At 48.3% G+C, this 22107-nt stretch overlaps 1 protein-coding gene across 2 annotated transcripts; it reads right to left on the bottom strand.

Annotated features, from left to right (window-relative positions):
• Positions 1 to 8799: 8799 nt before the first annotated feature.
• Positions 8800 to 22074, bottom strand: BDH1 (3-hydroxybutyrate dehydrogenase 1). Of its 2 annotated transcripts, none has more exons than XM_051781374.1 (7): positions 22038 to 22074; positions 20735 to 20866; positions 17636 to 17708; positions 16092 to 16202; positions 13805 to 13946; positions 12014 to 12166; positions 8800 to 10639 (listed from the first exon to the last, which is right to left on the bottom strand). In XM_051781374.1, the coding sequence occupies exons 2-7, from the start codon at positions 20815 to 20817 to the stop codon at positions 10170 to 10172; spliced, it is 1032 nt and encodes a 343-aa protein (XP_051637334.1). In that variant the 5' UTR covers positions 20818 to 20866; positions 22038 to 22074; the 3' UTR covers positions 8800 to 10169. The 2 variants fall into 2 exon arrangements, with proteins under 2 accessions (XP_051637334.1, XP_051637335.1); XM_051781375.1 differs by lacking the exon at positions 22038 to 22074 and adding an exon at positions 21619 to 21829.
• Between the last annotated feature and the right edge of the window lie 33 nt (positions 22075 to 22107).

Raw genomic sequence — 22107 nt, 5'->3', positions numbered from 1 at the left:
GGTTTGGAATGTGTTACCAAAGCTATTTATTGACAGCATTTCCAAGTTACTTTTAGTACAAAGTACAATGTGTTTTACACAAGAGGCGGCTCCCACAGTTTACAGTTGCTGCAAGGTTCTGTAAGCCTTGGAGAACTCAGGGGCATTATCAGCGTTTTTGAGGGCTGGGGACAGCCTTGGTGAAGGTGGCACAAGTGTGAGCAGGGAGCTCAGAAGAGCCTGAAATGTCCATTCCTGCCGGGCTCCAGGCTGGGGAGGAGCCCCACAACAGCGTGATGGGCAGAGGAAAGACAGGAGTGTTACAAACAGAGGATGGGGGATGTCTGGGGTCCTGCACAGTCACTGCCTGTTGCAGAGCTGGAAGATGCTGCAAGCACCGTGGGGCCCAGACACAGTGGTACGTGAGCAAACCACACGTGAGAGCCCGTCTGGAGCAGCTCTCTGTGGAAGCACCAGGATCCATTGCAGCTCTGAGACGCTTGGTGCTCAAACATGTGTCTGACACGGATTAGAAGACTGGGGAACAGAGAACATGTTTGATGGCAGTGCCTGTGCCTGGGGGGCTGAGCTCTGGGTCACCACCTTGCACTGGGTTCTCCCCAAACACAGAACATGCAATAAAAAGTAGCAGTTTATGTCTCACAGATAAGACGTTCCCTCTCCAAAGTGCTTTATGACTGTAGCCCAGTCAGGCTTCCCCTCACCTCACAGATGTTACAGGACCTCCAGGACAACACTCTGCACACCAAAACTGCTGCTTCTGTCCCCAGCTGTGTTGGAACAATGCTTGCAGGGAGAGCTGAGGTCCTCTGCTGGGCTGACAGACATAAGGAAGGGTTCACCTACCTGGCACTTGTCCGTGTCCCCCAGCTGTAACAGTCAATTTAATTAAAAACCCGCCTCTCCTTGCAAACCAGGCTCATCAAGAACTCCTGCTGGCAGAGAGGAGCAAGTCTGGCAGGTCTCTGTGCTTCACAGGAGAGACAAGCAGCTCTGCTTGGAGCAGCTCTGCTTGCCTCAGGGGCTGGAGAGGGAGCATGGCAGGCACCAAGTCTGGGCCCCCAGGGGCAGACCCCCCCATACGGGGATCCCTGGGAAGCCCAGCCTCCCCACCACCCACCTCTGGGGCCAATTTTACCCAAAAAGACAAAAGATCTCCAGAATAATACTTGGGACTTTTACTTGCTCCCGCTGAGTCTGCTCAGGACGCACACAAACTTCTCTCCACGAGCACAAGCTGCCAGCTGCCACCTAACCACTCTGACCAGAGAGCCTGGAGCTGCAAAGAGGGAAAAGCTACCAAACCTCCTGTGACTCACACCGAAACCATGCTGTCTGCATTTCCAGCCAGGCCTATAATCAGTCTGGAAAAGGGCTGATCCTGAAAGGGTGGGAGGGTGACAGATCTACAGGTCAGAGAGGGCACAGCCCAAGCTGGGTGACCCACAGCATGTCCCCAAGTGCACTGACCCCCAGGCTGGGAGGAGCATCTCCAAGCAGCCATGCCTGCATTTCCCCCTGGCTGCTCAGCAGAAGCTTCAGTAAGTGTTGCCACTGACAGCACTCACACCTCCTCCTAAATTAGGTCTTTTGAGGAATGTGATGTTTTAAAAATTCTGCCGTGGGGGTGCGGTGTGCTGGTGCAATTACAACTAAAGACACATCCACCACCTGGTTACCAGCTGGCTAAAATCCAGCTTGTTTGATGTCTTCACTTACAGAAACCCTCCAAAACAGTTGTGACTGAGCTAATAACAGCATTCCCAAAGCAAAATCCCCTGTCTGCCCGCTGCTCTCCACCGCAGTGCTACAGGAGCTCCCGCGAGCTCTCCAACCACACACGGGATCAGAGCTGCCAGCTCAGCTCAAAGTGCTGCCGAGAGTGGAGCCTAAAGAGTGTCTCAGCCAAGCCCTAAAAAAAGCTCATCTGCTTTCATCCTCACTCTGGTCTAACAGACATCCACAGGGCCCTGGGTAATTCCTTGTGGATTCCCTTTCTCTCTGCTGTATCAAACCAGGATGAATCCTGTCAAAAAGCACGTTTCAAAGAACTCTGTGATCCTGGCAGTCCCATCTCCACTTACTGGTATCTGGATGGCTGGGAAAGAGGCAGCACTGGAGTAGTGCTTTCCAGGAGCAGGAGCTCAGCCTGGTAGGCATCCCCTGGAGATGCCAAGCTGTATCATGTGTCCTGCCTCCTCAGAGACCTGGCTATCAGGTGGGCTGGGAAACTCCATCCATTTCTGGGATGGCGTTAGCATGCCTGGATGTTTTTTTCTAAAGAATTACAGGAGAGGGGAAACAGCAGTCAGAAGATGCAGTCCTCCAGGCCCCAACATTTCCTTGGAATGGGAAAGAAAAATGCCCGGTGTTATTCTCAGACACCAGGACATCTGCCTGCTTCTGCCTCCCTGGTGTGACCCCCTGCACGTGTCAGGCCACACCACCGAGCCCAGCCCAGGGCCAACTACATCCCTCTTTGATCACAAGAAGCAGCACTAGCAGTAAACCTGTCATCCCATGGACAGACAAACAGAGCAGCAAAACAAACCCCCAGTGCTGCTGGGCACCCAGGGCCAGGTCAGCTCCTGGACATAGACCTTGGGGCAGTAGGAGAAGCTTTGGCACAGCTTTGGAGGGAATGGAGCTGGTGACCCTCAGTGCCATGTGGGACGTGTGGCATTCAGATGGATTGCACGTCCTGGGAGGGCATCACACCCCAGACTAGCACGAGCCTTTCTGCTCAGCACAGCTCCAGAGTGGCCACATCTAGAGGAAATCCCCCCAAAAAATCATGTTGCTGCTGCTTTGTGCTCCACTTTGAGGAACTTCTGAAGGATTTTGGCATGGGCTTCAGTTATAGTACAGACCAGAGCACGGCTGCAGTGGGTCAGAAAGTCACAAACACATTTGTGCACAGAATCCTGCCACGATTGGGTAGCCAGGAGCGGAGATGTGCGGCCACAGTAGCCAGGGCCACAAAGAGCCTTTCAGGGTGGCCCTGGGGCTCAGCCCTGTGGTGCGGTACCAGCCCGTGCATGGCCAGCAGCACCAGTGTGGGGCTTGGCTCTGTCTGTGCTTTGTGCCAGCACTGAATCGTCTCTGGCAGATGTGTTGCCCCTTGTTCTCATCTGCCAGTGCTGAAAGGGGTTTTTCAGGGTTTGGGGATGATTGCTCACCTCCAGCCAGCACTCAGGACACCCAGCTGGGCAACAGCACCGACAGCAGGCAGCTGGAAGGACTCTGGGGGGTTCAGTTCAAGGCAGGCATTTTGGAGACAGCCTGTCCTCCCACTCACCATCCCCCGCCCCTCCTGTGGCAGCCAGAGCAGGACACACACCCATGCCCATCCTACAGCAGGCTGCCCTGTAGCCTCCTCAAGCTGCCACAGTGTCCCTCATTGGCACCCCTGCCACATCCCTGTGTGCCCATCTCACCCCACAGCACCCCTGTGCTGTGCTGCCCCACCACACACCCTCCTACCCCTCCTGTCGGCACCACAGTCTCAGTCAGCTGAGTCCAAGAGGGAAACCTGCTTTTAGAAACAACTGGGGAAAATAAAAGCCTACCAACCTCTTGAGTGCCTGGGAACCACTTGCTGAATCCACCCCTCCTGCCACCAGAAATTCACCCCACTAAGCCCCTCGCTCATTAGTGCTAGAGCATGGCTGGAAGTGCATTGATCTGGTCAGAATTAGCCCAAGGGATTTCTCAGGACCTGAGAAATAAAGGAAAGGTTCAGAAGGACTTGAGGGATGACAATGAGAAAGGGTTACATCACTGGGGATGCTGCCCAGGCATCATTCCAAGCAGGGCTGGGCTGGGTTGGGCTGGGGTTTGGCCCCCTCTCTGCTGTGCAGAACCCAGCTCTTTTCCAGATGAGCTGGTGGTGTTGCTGGTGGGAAGTGCTGCTCCACAGCAGGTGAGCTCCTTGTTGAGGGATTCAGTGCTAGAGAAAACTCACGAGTAACAACCCAGAGAGGCAGAGCTGTCCCACAGCATCGGCAAAGGGAGCACAAATCCCGGTCTCCGTGGGGTGGAAGGTGATTCCCTCATCTGCAAAGGTCTCTGCCAAGCATAGCTAATTCCCACAGAGCAGGATGGTGTCCAGAGGAGCTTCAGGGAAAGTGCTGGAGATCCAGAGAAAAGCAGCTCCCTCCACTCCTGCTGATCCAGCAGCCTCTGCCATGTGCCAGCACCCAGCCAGGACAAGGAGGGAGGTGGAGACCTCCTGGTGCCACTGGGACCCTTCCCAAGCGCAGCAGGTTGAGCGCAAGCACTGTCAGGGCTGCCAGGAGCATCCCCATTGGAGCAGATCATCCCTTGCCCCTGAGTGCCACTCTTGCCCTGAGCAGGATCATAGACTCAGTCCACTGGAGAGAGGGGAACAGGCAGGGGTTGTAGGAGTGAATCCATCCCAGTGAGGCTGAATACCAGTATCCTCATCCCCATCCTGGGGACGGACAGCTGCGATGGGGCTGAAATGGAATCCTGGGCCATGGGCAAGGCAGGGAACCCCACTTGGGGCTGGCCAGGTCCTGGTGAATCATCAGGGAGTAAGATCTTTCTCTGGTTTTAAACTCATTGCAGATTCAGAGGTGACACATGAAGAATAACTCAAAGCTTCTGCTGAACCAATCTGTAGCTTTTCTGGTCTCTCCTTCAGACCAGTTATAGTTTCAGTCTCATGACAAGAAGTCTCAGTTTCACTGTGTGGTGGATTGGATCCTGCTAAACTTTCCCACAATACCTCCAAGATCCCTTGATAGGGGAAGCAGTGAATACTCACTCTGTGTTCATGGATACAACAGAAACCTGCTGCTTTTTGTGCTAGTAATGCCCAACCCTGGCTGGGCTGTCTGGGATGCACCAGCAGCATTCAGACTCCTAAGGCCTGAAAAACTGGCTGGGAGTCTCTGTGGCAACATGTTATCTCACAGGATTTATGGTCCATCCTGCTCCAGGCAAAGTCAGAAATACCACCACAGTGATCACTCCGGATATTACTGCATTTTTATGCAACTGCTCTGACATTCACAGCAAAGGGAGAAATGGGGATGGGAACATTTACATTTTCACCCCCAGCTCCAGCAAGGAGCTTTCCAGGGGTTTGGTGTGTGGGTATTCAGGGAGGGGGAGAACAGGCTCCTGTTACTTCCCAACATGCAATTCTGGCTGGAAAATATAGTAACGTTGTGCACAAGACCAGGAGGGGGATTTTAAACTCATAGGATTAGACTCTTGGGAAAGGCAAGACCTCTCCTTGGTCTTGCCTAGCCCCATATGCTTACCCCAGGGACCAGCACACTGAAGCTTGTCAGAAATGCAAAGGGAGGATGGGATGAAGCCCCTGCCGAGGACTGCACCTGTCTGGGGTGGCTGCAGTGAGGCTGTGCTTCCCAGGGCACACTCCTCAGCACCACAGATACAAACTGGTTTGTGGGTGGGATGATCCGCTTGCTGTACGGCTGTGGAACCAGGGCACCCCCACTGTGGGAGAGCTCTGTCTCCCCAGGATTCCTGTGGGAGGTGAGGACAGGTCTCCCAAGCTTTTCTGCTAAAGATGTCTCACATCACACAAATAATTGCACAATGTTATTCTAGGGAAGGGAGGGGAGAGGATGAGTGGAGGAGGCTGCAGCCAGGTCCAGTCCCTGTTCCAGTTCCTTATGGTGGTAGAGCCCCAGGAAGACAGGACTCATATCTGATAGGGACAGATGCTGACAAAAAGGCATCTTCAAATAACCACAGACAAAACACTGTGTTAGCAAAAATTACTTTAAGATAGCAACATACATGTTAGCCAGACTCCTCATCCCTATGCTTCCCACAGACCACAGTGAGCTGCCTGCTGGCTATGGAAGCAGAGCAGCCTGCTTTGTGGTTTTCCAGGCAGTCCTGAAGTCCTGGAACCCTTTGAAGGCAGAACATGGTAGGCAACTACCTCCACCTCTCCCTCACTGGTTGCAGGGGAGCTGCAAGATGACATTGTGTGTCCCTCTCTGCCTGGTGGGGGGTGGAAGTCCCCAGGAACACAGGCCAAGCTGGCACCCCTTGGCCAGACACACCCATGTCTGCCATCACTGCCCTCAGGGCTGGCAGGGGTGATGCTGAGCCTGCTCCAGGTAGTCTGTCCCTCTGGCTGACAGGGTGGCATGTGTGCTGCCCCCTCTGACTGCCCAAACTGGGGCATATTCACAGCATCCCTTCCACCCATCACCCAGTGAGGGTTGCGATGCTCAGGTGACAGGTGCTGATGAGCAGGGGTGGCACTGCCAGTGCTGCCTGCCATCCCTGTGACAGGTGCACAGGCTGATCTTGGCCTTGACCTCTCCTGCTTCATGCACTCATGCAGGAGGAATTCACTGTTTGCTGCTCTAGTGGTATCAGGCCAGCACTTCATCTCACACAGCGAAGTACCAGCTTAACTCTGCAGCATCCCAAGGCTGCACAGCAAGCCCTATGTGGTTGTTGGGAAAGAGGGAAGAGAAACCAGTGCAGTGCTCCTGAGTGGTATCTCCCTGGGTAAGCATCATCAGATCTGTGAGTTAAGCTTATGATTCCCTTCTTGTTTTCTGGGAAGATACTTTCTTTTCAGAGCCACAGTCCCCCAAGTGCCAGCAGCTGCATATACACTTTGCAGCAAGGCCCCTTGGCTTTAGTCCAATCTCAGAATAGACAGGGATTTGACTTGTAGCTCAGCAACTGAGGCACTCATATGTTTAATTGAGGATCTATTTAATTGTTATATTTAATTCAATTGGAGAAGACACCCTGTGCTCAGCTGTTTAAAACTGCCTGAACAGGAGTGGTCCTTTCCTCTTTTCTGTTTCTGGAGCAGTCCTGGATCCAAACTACCAGCCCAGAGCCTTAAGTCCCAACCAGATTCACAGGGCTGACACCCAGGAGGCAGCCTGGGCCAGACCTCTGCCATGATGTCAGAGCTGAGGCATGACCTTGGGACCAGCTGTCCCAAAGGTGTGTGAATTCCTGGCTCTGACATGATCTTCTGTTTAACTGGGAATCCCTGCACTTAATCCAGATAATGTGGCAGTAAAGGGTCACAAAATGTTGGTCTCAAACACAGCACTCATCACTAGGAGCAAAAAGTTCTGAAGTGGATTTCCACATTAAGGCTCAGAACAAGATGTAACAGCTGTAGTTAAAATTACCCCATCTCTGCTGCCTCCCACCACCCAAGGGAAAGTTATTTTTAACTCCAGGTTGCCCAAGGGCTGCTGCACAGTAAGATCTGTTGCGTGGTTGCCAAGGGTCTTTGCCTGGCAAGAAATTTGGGAAGAGAGAGCCCTTCCTTCAACCAGCTGGGATCAGTCTAGAGCCCAAGGGTGGGCACTCTGCAAACTGACCCCTCCAGGCTCCCCAGCTCCTCCTGAGGGAGCAGAAGCTCTCACTGAGGTAGCTCTGGAAGTGTAGAGGACCAAGTGCCTGGCCAAGTCCTCTTTTGCTATGCTTTTGTTCTTTTCAGTTTTCAAATAAACTTGGGTCGAAGCTATTCCAGGAGCCGCAGTGGCACCGTGCAGGCAGGACCTCGAGTGCACCGAGTCAAAAGGACAGTCATGCAAAACCAGAGGGGATTAGCTTTTAATGCGCTTTTCAGGGCAAACCCTGAAAGCGTGGGATTGCAAAGATCCCAGCAGAAAAACTAGCCAGCTTGCTGCCCTCCTGACAACAAATCTGCTACCAAATTCTCCCAGTGTCAGGCAAACTCACACAGAAACACTGGAAGAGCCGTGGATGCACAGGAGCACCCCATTGCTTCCCCATCAGATGTGACCACGCGTTACCGTCACATCTCCTCTGGCCCTGGCACAGCTCCAGAGCTCCCTGGGGCCACCTCATGCAAGAGTTCAGGAGCCTCCAGAAGAGATGCCGTGTGCATGTGAGCACAGTTATCCCTGCTCAGCTTTGTCTTTGGGAATGAATGTGGCACTGTTCAGTGCCTGCTACGCTTGCTCTCAGGGGTCTCTGAGCTAAACTGAGATAACCTGGCTGTGCACTCGTTTTTTTCCATGTCTAACTTCATTGATGTCTCTATTAAAAGCCAGCAGTAAAACTGGGAGTTAGCGTGCCAGGTGGAATTACATGATTTTTTAATGTTACTTAGCATTTTAGGGCTGAATTTTTAGACTACCAGAACTTTTCTTAAAGGCTTTTCTCTCTCTGCTGCATCATGTGCAGCAGACATTGTTATCCAGGTGTTTTGCTCTGCCTTGCAAGTAGTTCTTGTGCCTGCTGGGTCTCTTGTGGTTCATATTCTTATGTTTTGCCCCAGAAAAAATTTCCATGTATTGATAAAAAAGGCAATACAGCCTGCACCACAAGATGAAGCAAACCACCGCTGAGACTCTGGAGAAAATCAGAAAGGTCTGGAAACTGTCAAGTCTCTCCCAGGGTTTTATTTGGGATCTGTCAGTGACCTGTGCCTGCCCTGCTGAATCACCACCACAACCCTCCCCTCTTCAGAGCTCAGTTTCCCTTCCTGATCCCTTAGGAATAATCCATAATAATGCTCTGTAATCTGCAAGAGTCTGCTACAAATGCAGGTTTAAGAGCTGCGAATACGCAGAGTCCAGGGGTTGGGCATGTCTGTCACGAGAGGCAGGACACATCTGGTACTCCTGCAGAAGTCTTGCACTATCCAGCACACAGACATGCAAGACCCAAAACTGCAAATGTACCTCTGAATGCTGTGTAGGAGGAACAGGTGTGAACCTCACCACTACAGAACATGAGCTTTCACCTTAAATACATAAAAAATAAAGAGAGGAAGGCTCTGAATTTTGTTACCATTCATGTATACATTTATTAAGCCAAAGGAGTTTGATCATGTCATTGTATGTTACTAGAGCATGTGAGATCTTTTCTTTTTAACTTCACTAACAATGGTTATTTAAATTACTTCTTATTTTTGCCTTTCAAGCTTAAAAAAAATTTACTCTTTCTGCATTCTCCATGGAAGGCTCTTTGTTTTTTTTTTTTTTTCCTTTTCTTTTCTTAAAGTACAAAACAAATATTCCTCAGACATGTAAACAACCATAATGGAAATGAAACTGCTTCTAAAGTTAACTTCACTGTTATGGACGTTCTGATAGATTTATGTCATGTTGGATGTATTTCAGCTCAGTGACTCCTTCAGTGGAAGTTATCATCACCTGCACTGCCCAGAGGCCCTGGTCAGGGTTAAGGCCCTTCTGTGCAAGGTGCTGTACAAATACTTCAGTGTAACTCTGAGGTCCCTGGTAGAAGGGCATTCACTCATGTGACTATAACCCTCTCTGCTTCCCCTTGCTCCACCGTGTTCCTCACAAATTACAGGAGCTTGAATGAAACTTCTCCAGGCTAACTCTGGAGCTGATATTCAGCTACTGTCGAAGAGAAATGTTACTGCAGGCCACTCCTGACACCTGCAGTCCTGTGTGTAAAGCTGCTCACACTCATGGGAATGCTCATATGAGTAAGAAACTCCTGTGGGGAAGGTCTACAGGATTGAGTCCCTGGATCATTGAACTCCTTTGCAAGAAAGCATGCAAGAAAAGCAGACTTGTTCCTTTTCTCTAATGTTTCATCAGTATAGTTCTAAGAGAGAAAGGGACGGCGTCAGTTGCTCAGTTTCAGCACCTTGAGCATTTTGAGTTCTGATCCTCAAATTAAAGAAGTCTCTGCTATGCCTTGGGCTACTGTGACCAGGCCTGGAAAAGTCAGTTGGACATTCTTTGTCATGAGGAAGCAGTGGTTTGCCATTACAGCATGGAAGGACTCTGTTTTATGGTATGAAGGCTGCACCCTAGGCAGGAATTGTCAAGATTGTGTTTGGCCATCAGCAGAAATTATTCTGAAAACACTTCAGAGCAATTGCAGTTTAAATAATGATTATAACTTCATATTTGAGGTGAAAAAAGAAAGGATTATGTGAAATAAATAGCAAAGAATCATTGCCTCTGCACAAACGTAACATATTCCTGCCTATGAGGCACTTCCTGCAAATTATTGCCCTTTAGGTTATGTCTGATATTTAAATGAACCCCTTAGAGCTAAAATACAGTACTCTGAAATGAGGTTAGAAAAATTTAAAAAGGACTAATGGGAAGTGTGTACAAAGCTCTCTTTAAAACCAATTTCCCACCTGGGTAGCTTACGAGTGTGAGGCCTCAGTAGACATAGAGCCGATCTGCGATGGCAGCAGGCATGTGCGTCATGATCTGCATGCGCAGCCACCAGTAGTAATCCATGGGGTGGTAGCGGGTGTAGGGGGCGGTGGCAGTGAGGGCGTGGGCCACGCTCTCGATGACGGGCGAGGTGTCCCTGGAGCCGCTGTTGCAGTAGCTCTCCATCTTACTGACCTGCTCATCAAAGTACTTCCTGCCGTAGTCCTTGCGCACGATCTCCGGGAGCTCGTCCCACATTTTGTCGGCGATGGCTTTGATCCGCTCGGGGCTGTACAGGTTGGTGCCAGCGATGAAGTTGCCGGGCTCCACGATGCTGACCATCACTCCCTGGGGCTGCATCTCGTACCGCAGGCAGTCGGAGAAGGCTTCCACGCCGAACTTGGTGATGCAGTAGGGGGAGCGGGCAGGGCTGCCCATCCGACCCATCATGCTGCTGATGTTCACCACGCGACCTAGGCAGAGGCCAGGCAGAGCACAGCTGAGCTGTGGCACCTGACCCAGGGCAGACACCTGGCACACACCACCCAGCAGATTCCTGAACGCGCATCCCCCTCCTGCCCACTGCACAGCTGTGAGGGCTGCCTGGCAGACCTGCTCACGGCTCTACCTGAGCAGAGCTGTGCTATGCAACAGCCTTCAGGCAGCAGAACAAGCCCAGTGCTCGTGCTCCTTGGCTCATTATACCTGAGGGAACACATGGTGACACACAAAGCTCAGTGCTGTGGGGAACACAGAGAGGACTGGACAGAGCCAGCACGGTGGGAAACAGGATTGCTCAGCAGCAATTTGGACTGAGCCCAGTCAAGAGGAAGCAGGAGCAAGGAAAGTCTCTGGCACCAAAACTGAGCTTGTTTATTTGCAAATCAAAGGCACAAAATCCAGCAGCCCGATGGTGGCTCACAGGAACAGATTGCTCCTGTACCACAAACAGGCAGAGCAGTTTAAGTCCACTGCACCCTTTTCTGTGTGACAGCTTATGGTTCCAGGAACAGAGATGGGGCTTTCTCCTTTCTAGAAGCCATTCATTTTGGCTGAGGAGAATGCTGGTAGGAAGCTGTGGATGCTGTAGTCTAGGCAGAGGTTGCAGTTCTCTGCACTTCTTGTCAGTGCTCATTGCTAAGTTGTGTTAGAAAGACAAATCTTGCCCACAGAAGTGGGTACTCTTCCATGTTGGAAGAAATGCTGCCCAGGCCACATCCAGCCCAGGTCTGCAGCAACATCCACAGCATTGTTAATGCCTGTGGATGCCTCAAGTGAAAAATATTCTCATTTAGTCGGGTAGTTTGCCCTAGTACAGGAAAGGTTTTGCTCCTTTATGAGACCCACGCAAGCTCCAGGTCTGTGTGCCTTTGCTGTACAAATCCCATCTCTCCTACATTACAGACTCCCAGAGCCAACAACTTCCCTGCAAGAAGCTTTTTATACTGCTGCTGCCCACCCTGCCAGCATTGGCACAGCTGGTTTTTTATATAGCAGGGAGGATTGCTCCTGGCATTTAGTACAGTTTATCACATTATGGTGAGCTGCAGCTTCTGAACAGGTAAAAGAAGGTATGATGGATTAGATCTTGTGTGGGATGTTGCAGGACAAGGTAGCAGAGATGGGAAAGAGAAATAACTGGTTTTCAGGCCTGCTGCCTTGCTGTGTAACTCAGAGAGGTCAGGCAGTCCCTGTGTATGGTGGGGGCCACGTTCTGTCTATAAAGGTAGGGAGGTGGCCACTGGTGCAGAGAGCAGTGCAATAGACCCTTCGGCCTCCAACACAGCAAGATGTGGCTGGATGAGGGACCTGCTACAGGGAGAGCCAGTCAGGAGGGGGTCACTCACCCTTTGACCTCCGGATGAGCGGGAGGAAAGCCTTGGTGGTTCTCACAGTGCCCCACAGGTTCACTTCAGCTACCTCCATGTAGGTGTCCATGCTGGTGAACTCAACTTCCCCGAATGTGGAAATCCCAGCATTGTTAACCAGCCCCCAGAGCCCTACAAGACAAAATCAAGCACCTCTGTGAGACTAATGAGAACAGGTTGGTAAAAGCTTTGCTAATAGATTATTGAATCACACAACAGAGATTTTCATTATGTCTTGTACTGATGGAAACCAGACAGAAGACGTCCAGAGCACACTTCATTCTCCTGAGCAAATATAACCACAGCTGGGATCTGACTGTACCACCAAACACTGCAGCCACAAATACTGTGAACAAGGTTTCCTGGGAAGTTCTGAGCCAGCAGACAGAGAACCTCAGACTTGTCTGAGCTGTTTCCTTGCCACTCTATATTTTTCCATGGTGATTATTTAAAAGAAGCAAAATAACAGACTCTAAAGGCAAATAATAAGAATAGGAATGACCTTGTAAGAAACAAAAGAGTAATTCTTTCAAAGTAAAATCCCTTCTGTCACCATAAGAACTAGAATGTCTGCAGTGCTGGAAAGGAGAATGTAGGCATGGGTGGGTATGCATGCCATGGCCTATCCCATTTATTCTGCTGCAGCCAAGATGGCAACAACTGAAGCTACCTACTCATTTGGCATTAAAAAAAAAGATTGAAAAGGAATTTTGAATAAAATCAACTCACTTCATAAAATATTCTAATTGTACAGGAAACACACTGAGAAAGGTCTAAGAAAGGCTTCTGTCTGCTGCCCTCAGAAGCAGCAACTTCATCCTGGCCTGGGCTTGAGAACATAGGGCTAGAAAACTTAACTTTTATAGAAGATCCACACACAAAAATTAAATATAAAGAAAGGCAAAAGAAATAGGTTTATGCAAAATCCAAAAGTAAACATTATTGGTTGTTCTGCTTTTAAACAACCTTGTGTTGAATGTGGATGTTCTTTAGGCGAAAAATGTACTTCATCAAAGGGTGGAAAGGTTTCAGAAATGTATGAGCAAGGGGGATTTCTACAGTACTGGAAAAGAATTTGTTGTCATCACCTCAGCAGAATGAAGTAGGCAGGCTAAGAAAGTCTGTTACAGCTACCCCCTGAACTCGAAATGTTTGTATCTGCAATGACATTAATGATTAGCTCAGTTGGTTAAAGAATGGTGCTAATAAAGCCAAGGCTGTGGGTTCAATCCCTGCATGGGTCATTCACTTAGGAGCTGGACTCAATGGTCCTTGTGGGTCCCTTCCAACTCAGAATATTCTGTGAACTCTGTAGTGATACTCAACTGGCTTCATGGGAAATTCTTTGGAAAACCTCTCCATTTCCTTTGCCTTTTGAAAGAGTGGGGAGACATTTCTATTGTTAATCCCCAATCCTTGGGCACTGGGCAGGTTTTATGACATAAAGGGAGTCACAATAAACTTTAGTTCACAGGAACAAAGCACTAATCCCAGAGCTTTGAATACCACTCTGGTTTCTGCTAATGTCCCCACAGGAGCTAGTGGAGAACAAAGCAGTTTCCTTTGTAGATGCTGTCTGAAGAGGGAAGCTGCTTTCTGATATAGCACAATATTCAAACAGGCCATTTGCTCTGCAAGGCTGCTCCTCAAAGCTCTGTGCTCTTCAGTCATGTGATCAGCTTTAGAAATATACCCTGACAATGTTCTTGGAGCCCAGGCGAGGGAGCTCCTGCCCCCTCTGTGACCTCAGTGCCCATGCCATGCACTCACCTTTCTCTGGGTCCTGCAGGCTGCTGTTCACGTGCTCCACTGCTCGGTCCACTTCTTTGCTGTCACAGACATTGAGCTGGACTGTTCTCATCCGATCACTCTTCATTTTGTCCAGTTCCTTGGAGCCACCCTCTCCCTTGTCCTAGAGGGGAAGAAAGTGCTGGTTTGAATCTGGCCAAAGAGCCTGCATAGAATATCAAATGCATGGCAACCATCAAATCAAGCCAAAGGCTGAGCAGGGCAGCCACAGAGTAACGAGGACAGTCCTGCAGCCCTAAGAGGAAGGGGAACAGACCGGGCTGGTTCTGCAGAACACCATTCCTCAAGCACCTCCATCTGACCGTGAGCCTTCACCAAGTCAGCTGGTAGAAACTGCTTCAACCACCAAGCAGCCAGAGCTGATGTGCAGGTGGGCTGACAAAAACAAACCCATGAAAATAACACTGAAGTTTCACAGTCATTTCCTCTATGTCAGGGCTAGGTCAAATATACCCAAGCAAAAGATGATGCTTCTTACTTCTACCTCCACTTCCATCTAGCATCTAAAAACACACTAAGGTTTTTCTGCCACTAAAATCAGCACCAGCAATTATCACTCTCTGATCAGAATTCTGTTTATGGTTTTGCTAGTGAAACCTGTGGCACAATGAGAAATCAGATCATTCTCCTGAGTTGTTTTTGTTCTACAGAAAGTATATGGCCTGAAGACACACAGGAGGTCAAGCAGTTAGCTAAAGAGCTTTGGTATTTTCCAGTGTTTGTCTGATGACAACTGCTGTTACCAGTCTTGCCACGACCACAGAGATTTTGAAACAAGAAGCAAGATTTAATTACAGAGTGACACTGCAAAGCTTTCTGCTGATTTTTTTTTTGGAGGAAGTAAATATTGATCAAAGCCTAAAAGACTTAAGGCATGCTGCTGCATGTCAGTTTATGGTAAAATTGTGAGAGGCCAAGATTTTCCACTAACATGCATTCAATAGAGTGCTGAAGACAGCAAAATGGAAGGGAGATTTCAGTAACAGACAGACATGCCCACTGAAAACTGGGTCTTTCTAGCAGCTCAGACAGAGGAAGTGAAACTCAGAAGTAACTTTGTAACTCTGAAACTTTTGGCTCCTGTCAGTGTAGAGGCAGGTTACTACTCTGAACTGTGTTTTTAAAGTATGGCTGTGTTCTTATATTCTCTAATGCTGATCTTCAGTTACAAAATAGCTATCAAAAAAGTACTCATCTAACCTTTCCCTTGACCCCTTTTGAAAGGCAGTTTGTAACAAGTGTCTGTTCTGCTGTAACGCCTGTAGAGGGAGCCCAGCTAACAAAGAAATCCTTGACCCAACGCTGAGACACCACAAGGCATGGAGCTATGGAGACAAACACTTCCCTTTTGAAAAAACGCAGCAGAAATAAAGTACTAATTTAAGCAAAACTTAGTAATAATGGAAAAAATTAATAGTAGAAATAATACTGATAACATCAAAGAATACCTGGCAAATTCTCTTTAAATAATATCACTACTGAAGATACATTTATGGTGATGAGTGAGCTAAAAGATTAGATCAAAATAACTGACCCACCCCAGGATATCCTGAGGAGTAAGTTTGTTTCTGTTGGGAAACAGCCATGCAGCTAAAGAAAGCACAGTGCTTCATAAGGGGAGAGAGCCTAAAGCTCTCTCCTCTTCCCTATGACCAGGCATCTCTGATGGCCACACAGAGCACTCCTGCAGAGCGTATCAAGGCTGCATTACTAAGCTGTTTGAAGCCTGATTCTGCTCTCATTTGCACTAGTGGGACTGACCTGCACAATGATTTCAGGAGACCCTCAATACACACCAAGGCATGGTTGTACTCATGAATGTAGAAAAATATGCTCATACCACATGCCATAAAATCGCTGGTAGCTTGGTGTACATCACAATCATTCAAAATAAACCCTGCATAACTATGTATGGTCTGAGAGCAGGGCCAATGGTCCAGACTCAACCTGACCCCCAAATTTGCTTATGGATAAGCCTATAAAGTTAGATTTGGGGTTCCAGTTCATCTGACATGGAATAGACCACAATGTTGTGATTTAAATAAGAACCTCCCTAGATACTGTTCAGTCCTGGTTCTGGTCTAGGCCAGGTTTTGCTCTCTGAAATTCAAGCAGCCGTGTCTTTTTGGCTATCACCCACCCTCCCTCTCCTAGGTAGAAAGTTGTGCAGAGAGGAGAAGGAAGACTGGGTTTGCTATGTGTTGGTGCACATGCCACAGGTGAAGAACACAGTTTTTCTTTTCCCTACCTTTTGCAGGCAGCCAGCGTAAATAATAAAGCCTTTTTCATGGAGGTGCTTGGCCAAGTCAAATCCAAATCCTGAGTCACAGCCTGTTATAAGCACAGCTCTGCTGCCAATCTGCAAAGCAAAACAGAACAAAACACACTGGAATTATCTGAAATCAGTGATTTGCAGTTCACAGGACAAATCATGTCCTTGGCTAGGAGCAGCCTGTTCCAGGGATGTCCTCTACACTCTTTGCCGGCTACTGCCACCCAGTGCCTCCTGAAGACAAAAAACGAAGGTTTCGTACTGAGTTCACTCCAGTGAGGCAGGATCGCTGTCCTCCCAACACAAAGAGGAGTTTGGCACCTCTGGCAACAGGCTCCCAAGGTAAATAGATCAAGCAAACCACCATTCTCTGGCAGTTCACATCCATCTTGAAATCTGAAAGTAAACCAAAGAGTTCCCAAGACATGTTTTCCCTCCTTCAGGAATTGTTTCTGTATGTTTAAAGCATCCCATGCAGGCCATAGGAAATGGAGAAAATTTGACTGAAGAAAGGATATGGATTAATCTTACTGACTGCTCACTTATCTTTCTCTCTGTAGCACATGAACTCTCTAGTGCTGGGTTTTAAAAGCTAAGCAAAATCAAGTGGGGTTAATATTTAAAATTAAGACCAGTTGGTCATCAGTCTTTTTGTTTGGTTGGGGTTTTTTTGCCTTCTTATTTTTCCAACTTACAATTTAAATAGAAGTATACCTCATTCCTTCTCCAAACTCCTTCTTCTAACCCAAAGAGAGGCAGCAGTTAAGTGACATGCTAAAAATTGCATGGTGAATCAGACAGTCCAACAGCAACATTTGCACATCCAACAAAGTGGGTGGGATTAGGTGATAATTACTTGAAATTCATTCCAACTCATCTCTTTTAACAAACTATAAATTTGGCTTTCCCCAGCATACACAAGGACCAATCAGGGTCACACTGGAAGCCCAGCAGTGATGCAAGGATCATATCTGAGTTCCTCTGAGACTCTGTTCCAGAGTTATGGAGCAAGCTGTGCATGTTCTAGCACCGCTACAGTGCTGAGTTCTGTGCCACAAGATAGGCAAGAGGGCAAAACACTCTCCTTCCTTTTGTCTGGTACTGTTCCTGGCAAGTCAGCACCTTCAGAGAGAGGGCTGCTAAAGGGGGCTACTCTCCAGATCAAGTGGTGAGGACACACTGATTTATTTACATCTCTTTAGACAACCATACCCCAGAAAGAGTGCTTTATTAAGAACCTGTCATGCAAATTCCCTCTGCTCTAAGGTGGAAGATTTCATCTGCTGAGTGAGTTCCTAAAATAGAAAAAGCCCACTCGTATGATTGTTTATTTCCATCCTTAGCAGTGTGTACCATGCTACGTCAATGGAAGCTGTGATAGGAAAGAATGTGAAGTATGTTGGAGGTCCAGCTTGGAGTCTCTCTGGCAAATCAGAAAGACAGATTTGGTCACCAGGCTTCAGGGATTTTAAAATCTCAGCTCAGCAGAACAAATCCTTGGAAGTCAAACTCACACTCACCTGATCGACTTCACTTGCATAAGAGCGGCTGCCACATGGGGACAAGAGAGGGAGGAAAAATTTCTGCACAGGCCTGTTAAAAAAAACCCAAACCAACAGAACAATCAAGCATGGGATATCTTGTTCATACCTTGCTGCTGTAACATGCACATGAAAAGGAATGTATGCTGCCTACATACATGATGTAGGCTGTCCTTTGAGAAGACAGAATCCAGTTCTCCTTAGTCTGAGTCTGTGTGTTTGCTACAGTATGAAACATTTGTTTCTCCAAAGACCTTGATGCTATTTCCAGCTGCAAGAGCTGTCTGGGTATTATGAAGAATTCTAAAATAGCTCCTGGTCTGAAGGCACAGAGTTGCTTCCACCCACAAAATGGGCAGTGCAATGTTTGCATTTTCAACAGCAGCAACGCTCTCACTTAAGGGTTGCGTGAGTTTGGATGTGAGAAGTCTTTCACTTGTTTGATGAAAGTATTCTGCTGTGGTTTTGTCTCTGATACCCAGCCTGAGGTTGAATTTCCTTGGATATATCTCACTGCTTTTACACACAGCTCCACCCTTCTGTCATCCTGGATGACACTTCTGCAGTGTCTACCCATTAGATACTCTTAGATTTTATATCCCCTCTTCGCAAGTGTTTAAGCTAAGAGACATCTTTGAGCAATACCTGCCACGCAGATGTGAAGCTCCTCCGCACAGTACGTCTGACTCCCAGGAAGATAAAACATGTTCACAAAGACAGACCAGAGCAAAGCAACAACGCCTTCCAGGGAGTGAGATTCTATTTAGAAAAGCTATGTTACCAGTACCATCACTCTGTCTTAGGTCTTGCCATCATTCATCAAAACTGGGCTTGGACAACACACCAGAGTGACTCCAAGCTCTGTCTTTGCCAGCCACCTCTCTGGACTTTATCATTTTTGCTTCAGGCACTGACCGTTGCCCTCCTGGAGCCTTCTGGCCTTCCCTTAAACTTGCTGTACTTCATCTACCCCCAGCTCCTCTAACAGCATCTATCCTTCAGCAGAGCTTATCCTGCAGGCTGCTTTTCTGTCTTCTAAGTTAATTTGCATAAGCATTCACAATTATCTCCAGCTCAGACATCACGGGTGCTCCCAGGGTGACCTGTGCTACACTGCACAGCAGCTTGCAGACACACTGGCTTCTGAGCCACATCTTGGGAAAACAAGGCTAGAAAAAGGATCTGTGACGGCAGCAGCCTTGAACCAGATGGAAGAGGAGCTGGTTTACATTGGGGCAATGGTGTCCACTCACCCTCCTGCAACAGTTTAGCCCTTTTTCTAACTTAATGTCACAAGCCAAATCTTGAAATAGTTACGGCCAATTTAATTGCTGCAAATGTCAGTCTCCAGGTAAAGTGTGTGCTAACATCACTGACCTGCAATCCTGGACTGGAACTTTTACCTCAACAATAAGCTTCTTGGTGTGTCCTAAAGTGCCCAGAAATGTTCATAACATTTCTTTTAGTTGCGTGAACTTGTTTTTTATTTTTCAGTGTCAAGTCCAGTCCTGTTATTTCACTGCAGAGCACTGATTTTCTGCACTCAGTTCACAATAACCTGTAGAGAATGACTACTATATTTATTGACATTCTGCCTACCTTGAACCTGAAGGCAAGAGTAGAAAGTGGATGTTGGCTGCTGATCAACAGGAACGTCATCAGCAGGAACGTCATCAGCAGGAACAGCCACGAAGCATGTGAGCCCCTACACTGTACATGAACGTACAAGGAGCCATTTTTGTCACTCTGCATGACTGAGTTCTAGAGACCACAAGTGAGACTTTCAGAATACAGAGATGGTCCTCAGATTGAATCTGTGCTTGTAACCATGCATTGGCTTTTGTTCAGTTCCACCAAAAAAAGAGAGCTGAAGAGTCAAGTATATAAATCCTGCCTCAATGCATTAAGACACTGGTTTAGTGACAGCACTGCCTTTCAGATGAACAGCTGGATTTTCACTTCAGGTTTGGCAGCTTGTGGGGACTTGCAAATGCAACACATTTTTGCCCTGAGTACAAGACGCACAAAGCACAAATATACAATAAGCAAAAGAGAAGGAAGAAAAAAAATGTGCTGAAAATTCTTTTCTCAAGTTAATAAAACATTAATTCCTATTTTAAAGGCCACAGCAGATTCCTGCTGGTGAGCTTTGGTGTGTGTGGAGCAAACAGGAGATAAAAGTCTGTTTGCATAGGAAATCTCTAACAGCTTAGCTATCTACAACACCCTGTTACCAGAGCCACCCTTGACCCTGATGGTGCTGGACACCCCTATCAACAGCAGTAGAACAACACTGGAGGTGGTAGTTCCTGTTTAGCAGGCCATAAGCCACTTTTAAATGGCTTATATACAATTAGTGGTACACACACCACTGTTTGGGAACTCCACTCTAAAACAAAGCCAGGGAAAGCACTGAACTTCCTCTGGATTTGGACTAGTAGGGTTCCAATCATATAGCAATTTAAACAGTGGGGTTTTCTTTCAGAACCAGAAATTAGAATTAGATAGCCAATTTTCTGCATGTTCAGAAAAAAAGGGTTCATTACTCAGCCCACCTCAATTTCTCACTAAAACCTCCCCTCTTAACTTTCTCATTTAATGTGATTCATCGCCTCTTTAATGAAGTCACAGAAACATATGGCAGTTTCTTGCACTGCAGTAAGGCCTACTTGCTGATATTCAAGAATAAATCCTTGCTGGATACTTAATTAAAGCTCTATTTCATACCTTTTTCACTGCAGTGTGGAAAAAAAAACCATGTTGCCAAACCCTCCTTGAACATAGAGTCCATCTCCTCTGTGCTCAGAGCAGTGACTGAGCACTGGCACAGGTTGCCTTGGCAGGTTGTGGAATATCCACTCCTGGAGATACTCAAAAGCCAACTGGACACAGTTCTGGGCAACCAGCTCTAGGAGGCCCTGCTTGAGCAGGGGAGTTGGACCATGTGACCTTCAGAGTTCCTTTCCAACCTCAATCACCTTGTGGCTCTGTAAATAAACTGCCCCACTGAAATCAAATGAGTCTTTGGTGTGTGCTTTACTCAAGATCTCGTGTCTGCTTGTCCACCAAATTACTTACCTAAAGCCACTCCCTGGGTCCTTGAAATTAAGGGCTTTCCCAGAAAAGTTTAGGAGAGGCCGGGACAGCTTGGTAGCCAGCATCCTTTCAATTAATGCACTCTACCAACAGCAAGACTGTTCTTCCTTAGCTCTGCAACACAAGATAGCACCTCTGTTTTAGTTGCTCAATTATTTTGTAAGACATGCTGACTCCATGTATTTCAACAAGAAAATAAAGTCCAAAGGAACTCATCTTTTCCCCTTGCAGTTCCTCATGCTGAGATAAACAGCTCAACCTTGAACCGCTTCAAGATGCTTTTAAATAAGGAAAAGCATTATAAGTAAAGTACCAAGCAGAGAGGCATCTGAACAAAATGTGAATTTCTCCTTTAATGCATCTTTAACTGTATTCTCTGAAACAGGTAAAAATTAAGGTACTTACATGGGATGTATTATTCAAGTGAGCTATATGAAATAATTTTAAACTAAAATATAACTTCAAGTCACAGGTGATGTCATGTTACATATTTCCAAAGGAATCCTTGGGCTTTACAGTTAAAGATACGTTTCTTTGCAATTAAGTAGCTGGTGACACTGGACTAAGCACAGGGAACCACCATTAAACTCACTACAGGGTGAAAACAGCTAAAGAACAAGACTTAGTTATGGAAAGTCAATTTCAATCACATTTATCTTGGATGAAACTGATCCATGGAACAAAAACAAACCCAAACCAAAACAAAAACATTTCCCCAGCTTAACGCACAGCCTCCTTTATTGAAGCCGAGAAACGGGATCCAATTGTTAGGGCTTGTTTGCATCTCTGCCGAAGGCTGGGCCGCCGCCGCGGCAGCTCCGGGGCCTGCTGGGAGCCAGGCCCGGGCTGAACAACAGCGGGATTACCGCAAAAACAGCAGCGGTGGGCACCGAGCTGCGGAGGGAGGGAGCGGTGCGGGCTCAGGAGGACACGTTGGCTTGGTTAATCCTCAGAAATCCCGGTGGCTTGATTAAATTTTGGAGCTCGGCTGGTGCCCCGCGTTTTTTTGCGGGAAGGTTTGCAGGGAGTGGGCGAGGCGCGGGGTCCCCGCGGGCCCCCCAGCCCGGCCCAGCCCCTCTCCGGGGCGCGGCTGCCGCGGCCCCGAACGCGGCCGAGGGACCGAGGGGGCGCGGCCCGGCCCGGCCCGGCCCGCGTGGGGCGCTGCGGGCGGGGGCCGCGCTGGGGGATGCCGGAGCCCCCCGTCCGCCGCGGGCAAGGTCGCCGTGCGGACCGGCTGTCAGGGCTCCACCAGGGTACCGCGACCCATCCCCCGCCCGCGCGTTACCTGGACCGGCGGGAGCCGGACGCTGCTGCCGTTTGAATGAGGCTGGGCCGGGGCCGCGGTGCCGGGCGCG

Source organism: Manacus candei, unplaced genomic scaffold, assembly GCF_025592945.1.
Source record: "Manacus candei isolate 608988 ecotype Guabito, Panama unplaced genomic scaffold, ASM2559294v1 h1tg000015l, whole genome shotgun sequence".
NCBI classification, from domain to species: Eukaryota; Metazoa; Chordata; class Aves; order Passeriformes; family Pipridae; genus Manacus; species Manacus candei.
Note: the sequence above shows the minus strand (reverse complement) of the source record. Positions and strands in the feature narration are given on the sequence as shown.

Excerpts from the sequence above, each read along its gene's own strand:
- BDH1 (XM_051781374.1), bottom strand. The coding sequence starts at position 20,817 with ATGCTGGCTACCAAGCTGTCCCGGCCTCTCCTAAACTTTTCTGGGAAA. Across the intron at positions 17,709-20,734 it reads GACCCAGGGAGTGGCTTTAG|GCCTGTGCAGAAATTTTTCC; the intron begins GTAAGTAATTTG and ends TTTTTTTAACAG. Across the intron at positions 12,167-13,804 it reads CCTGCAGGACCCAGAGAAAG|GGCTCTGGGGGCTGGTTAAC; the intron begins GTGAGTGCATGG and ends TTTGTCTTGTAG.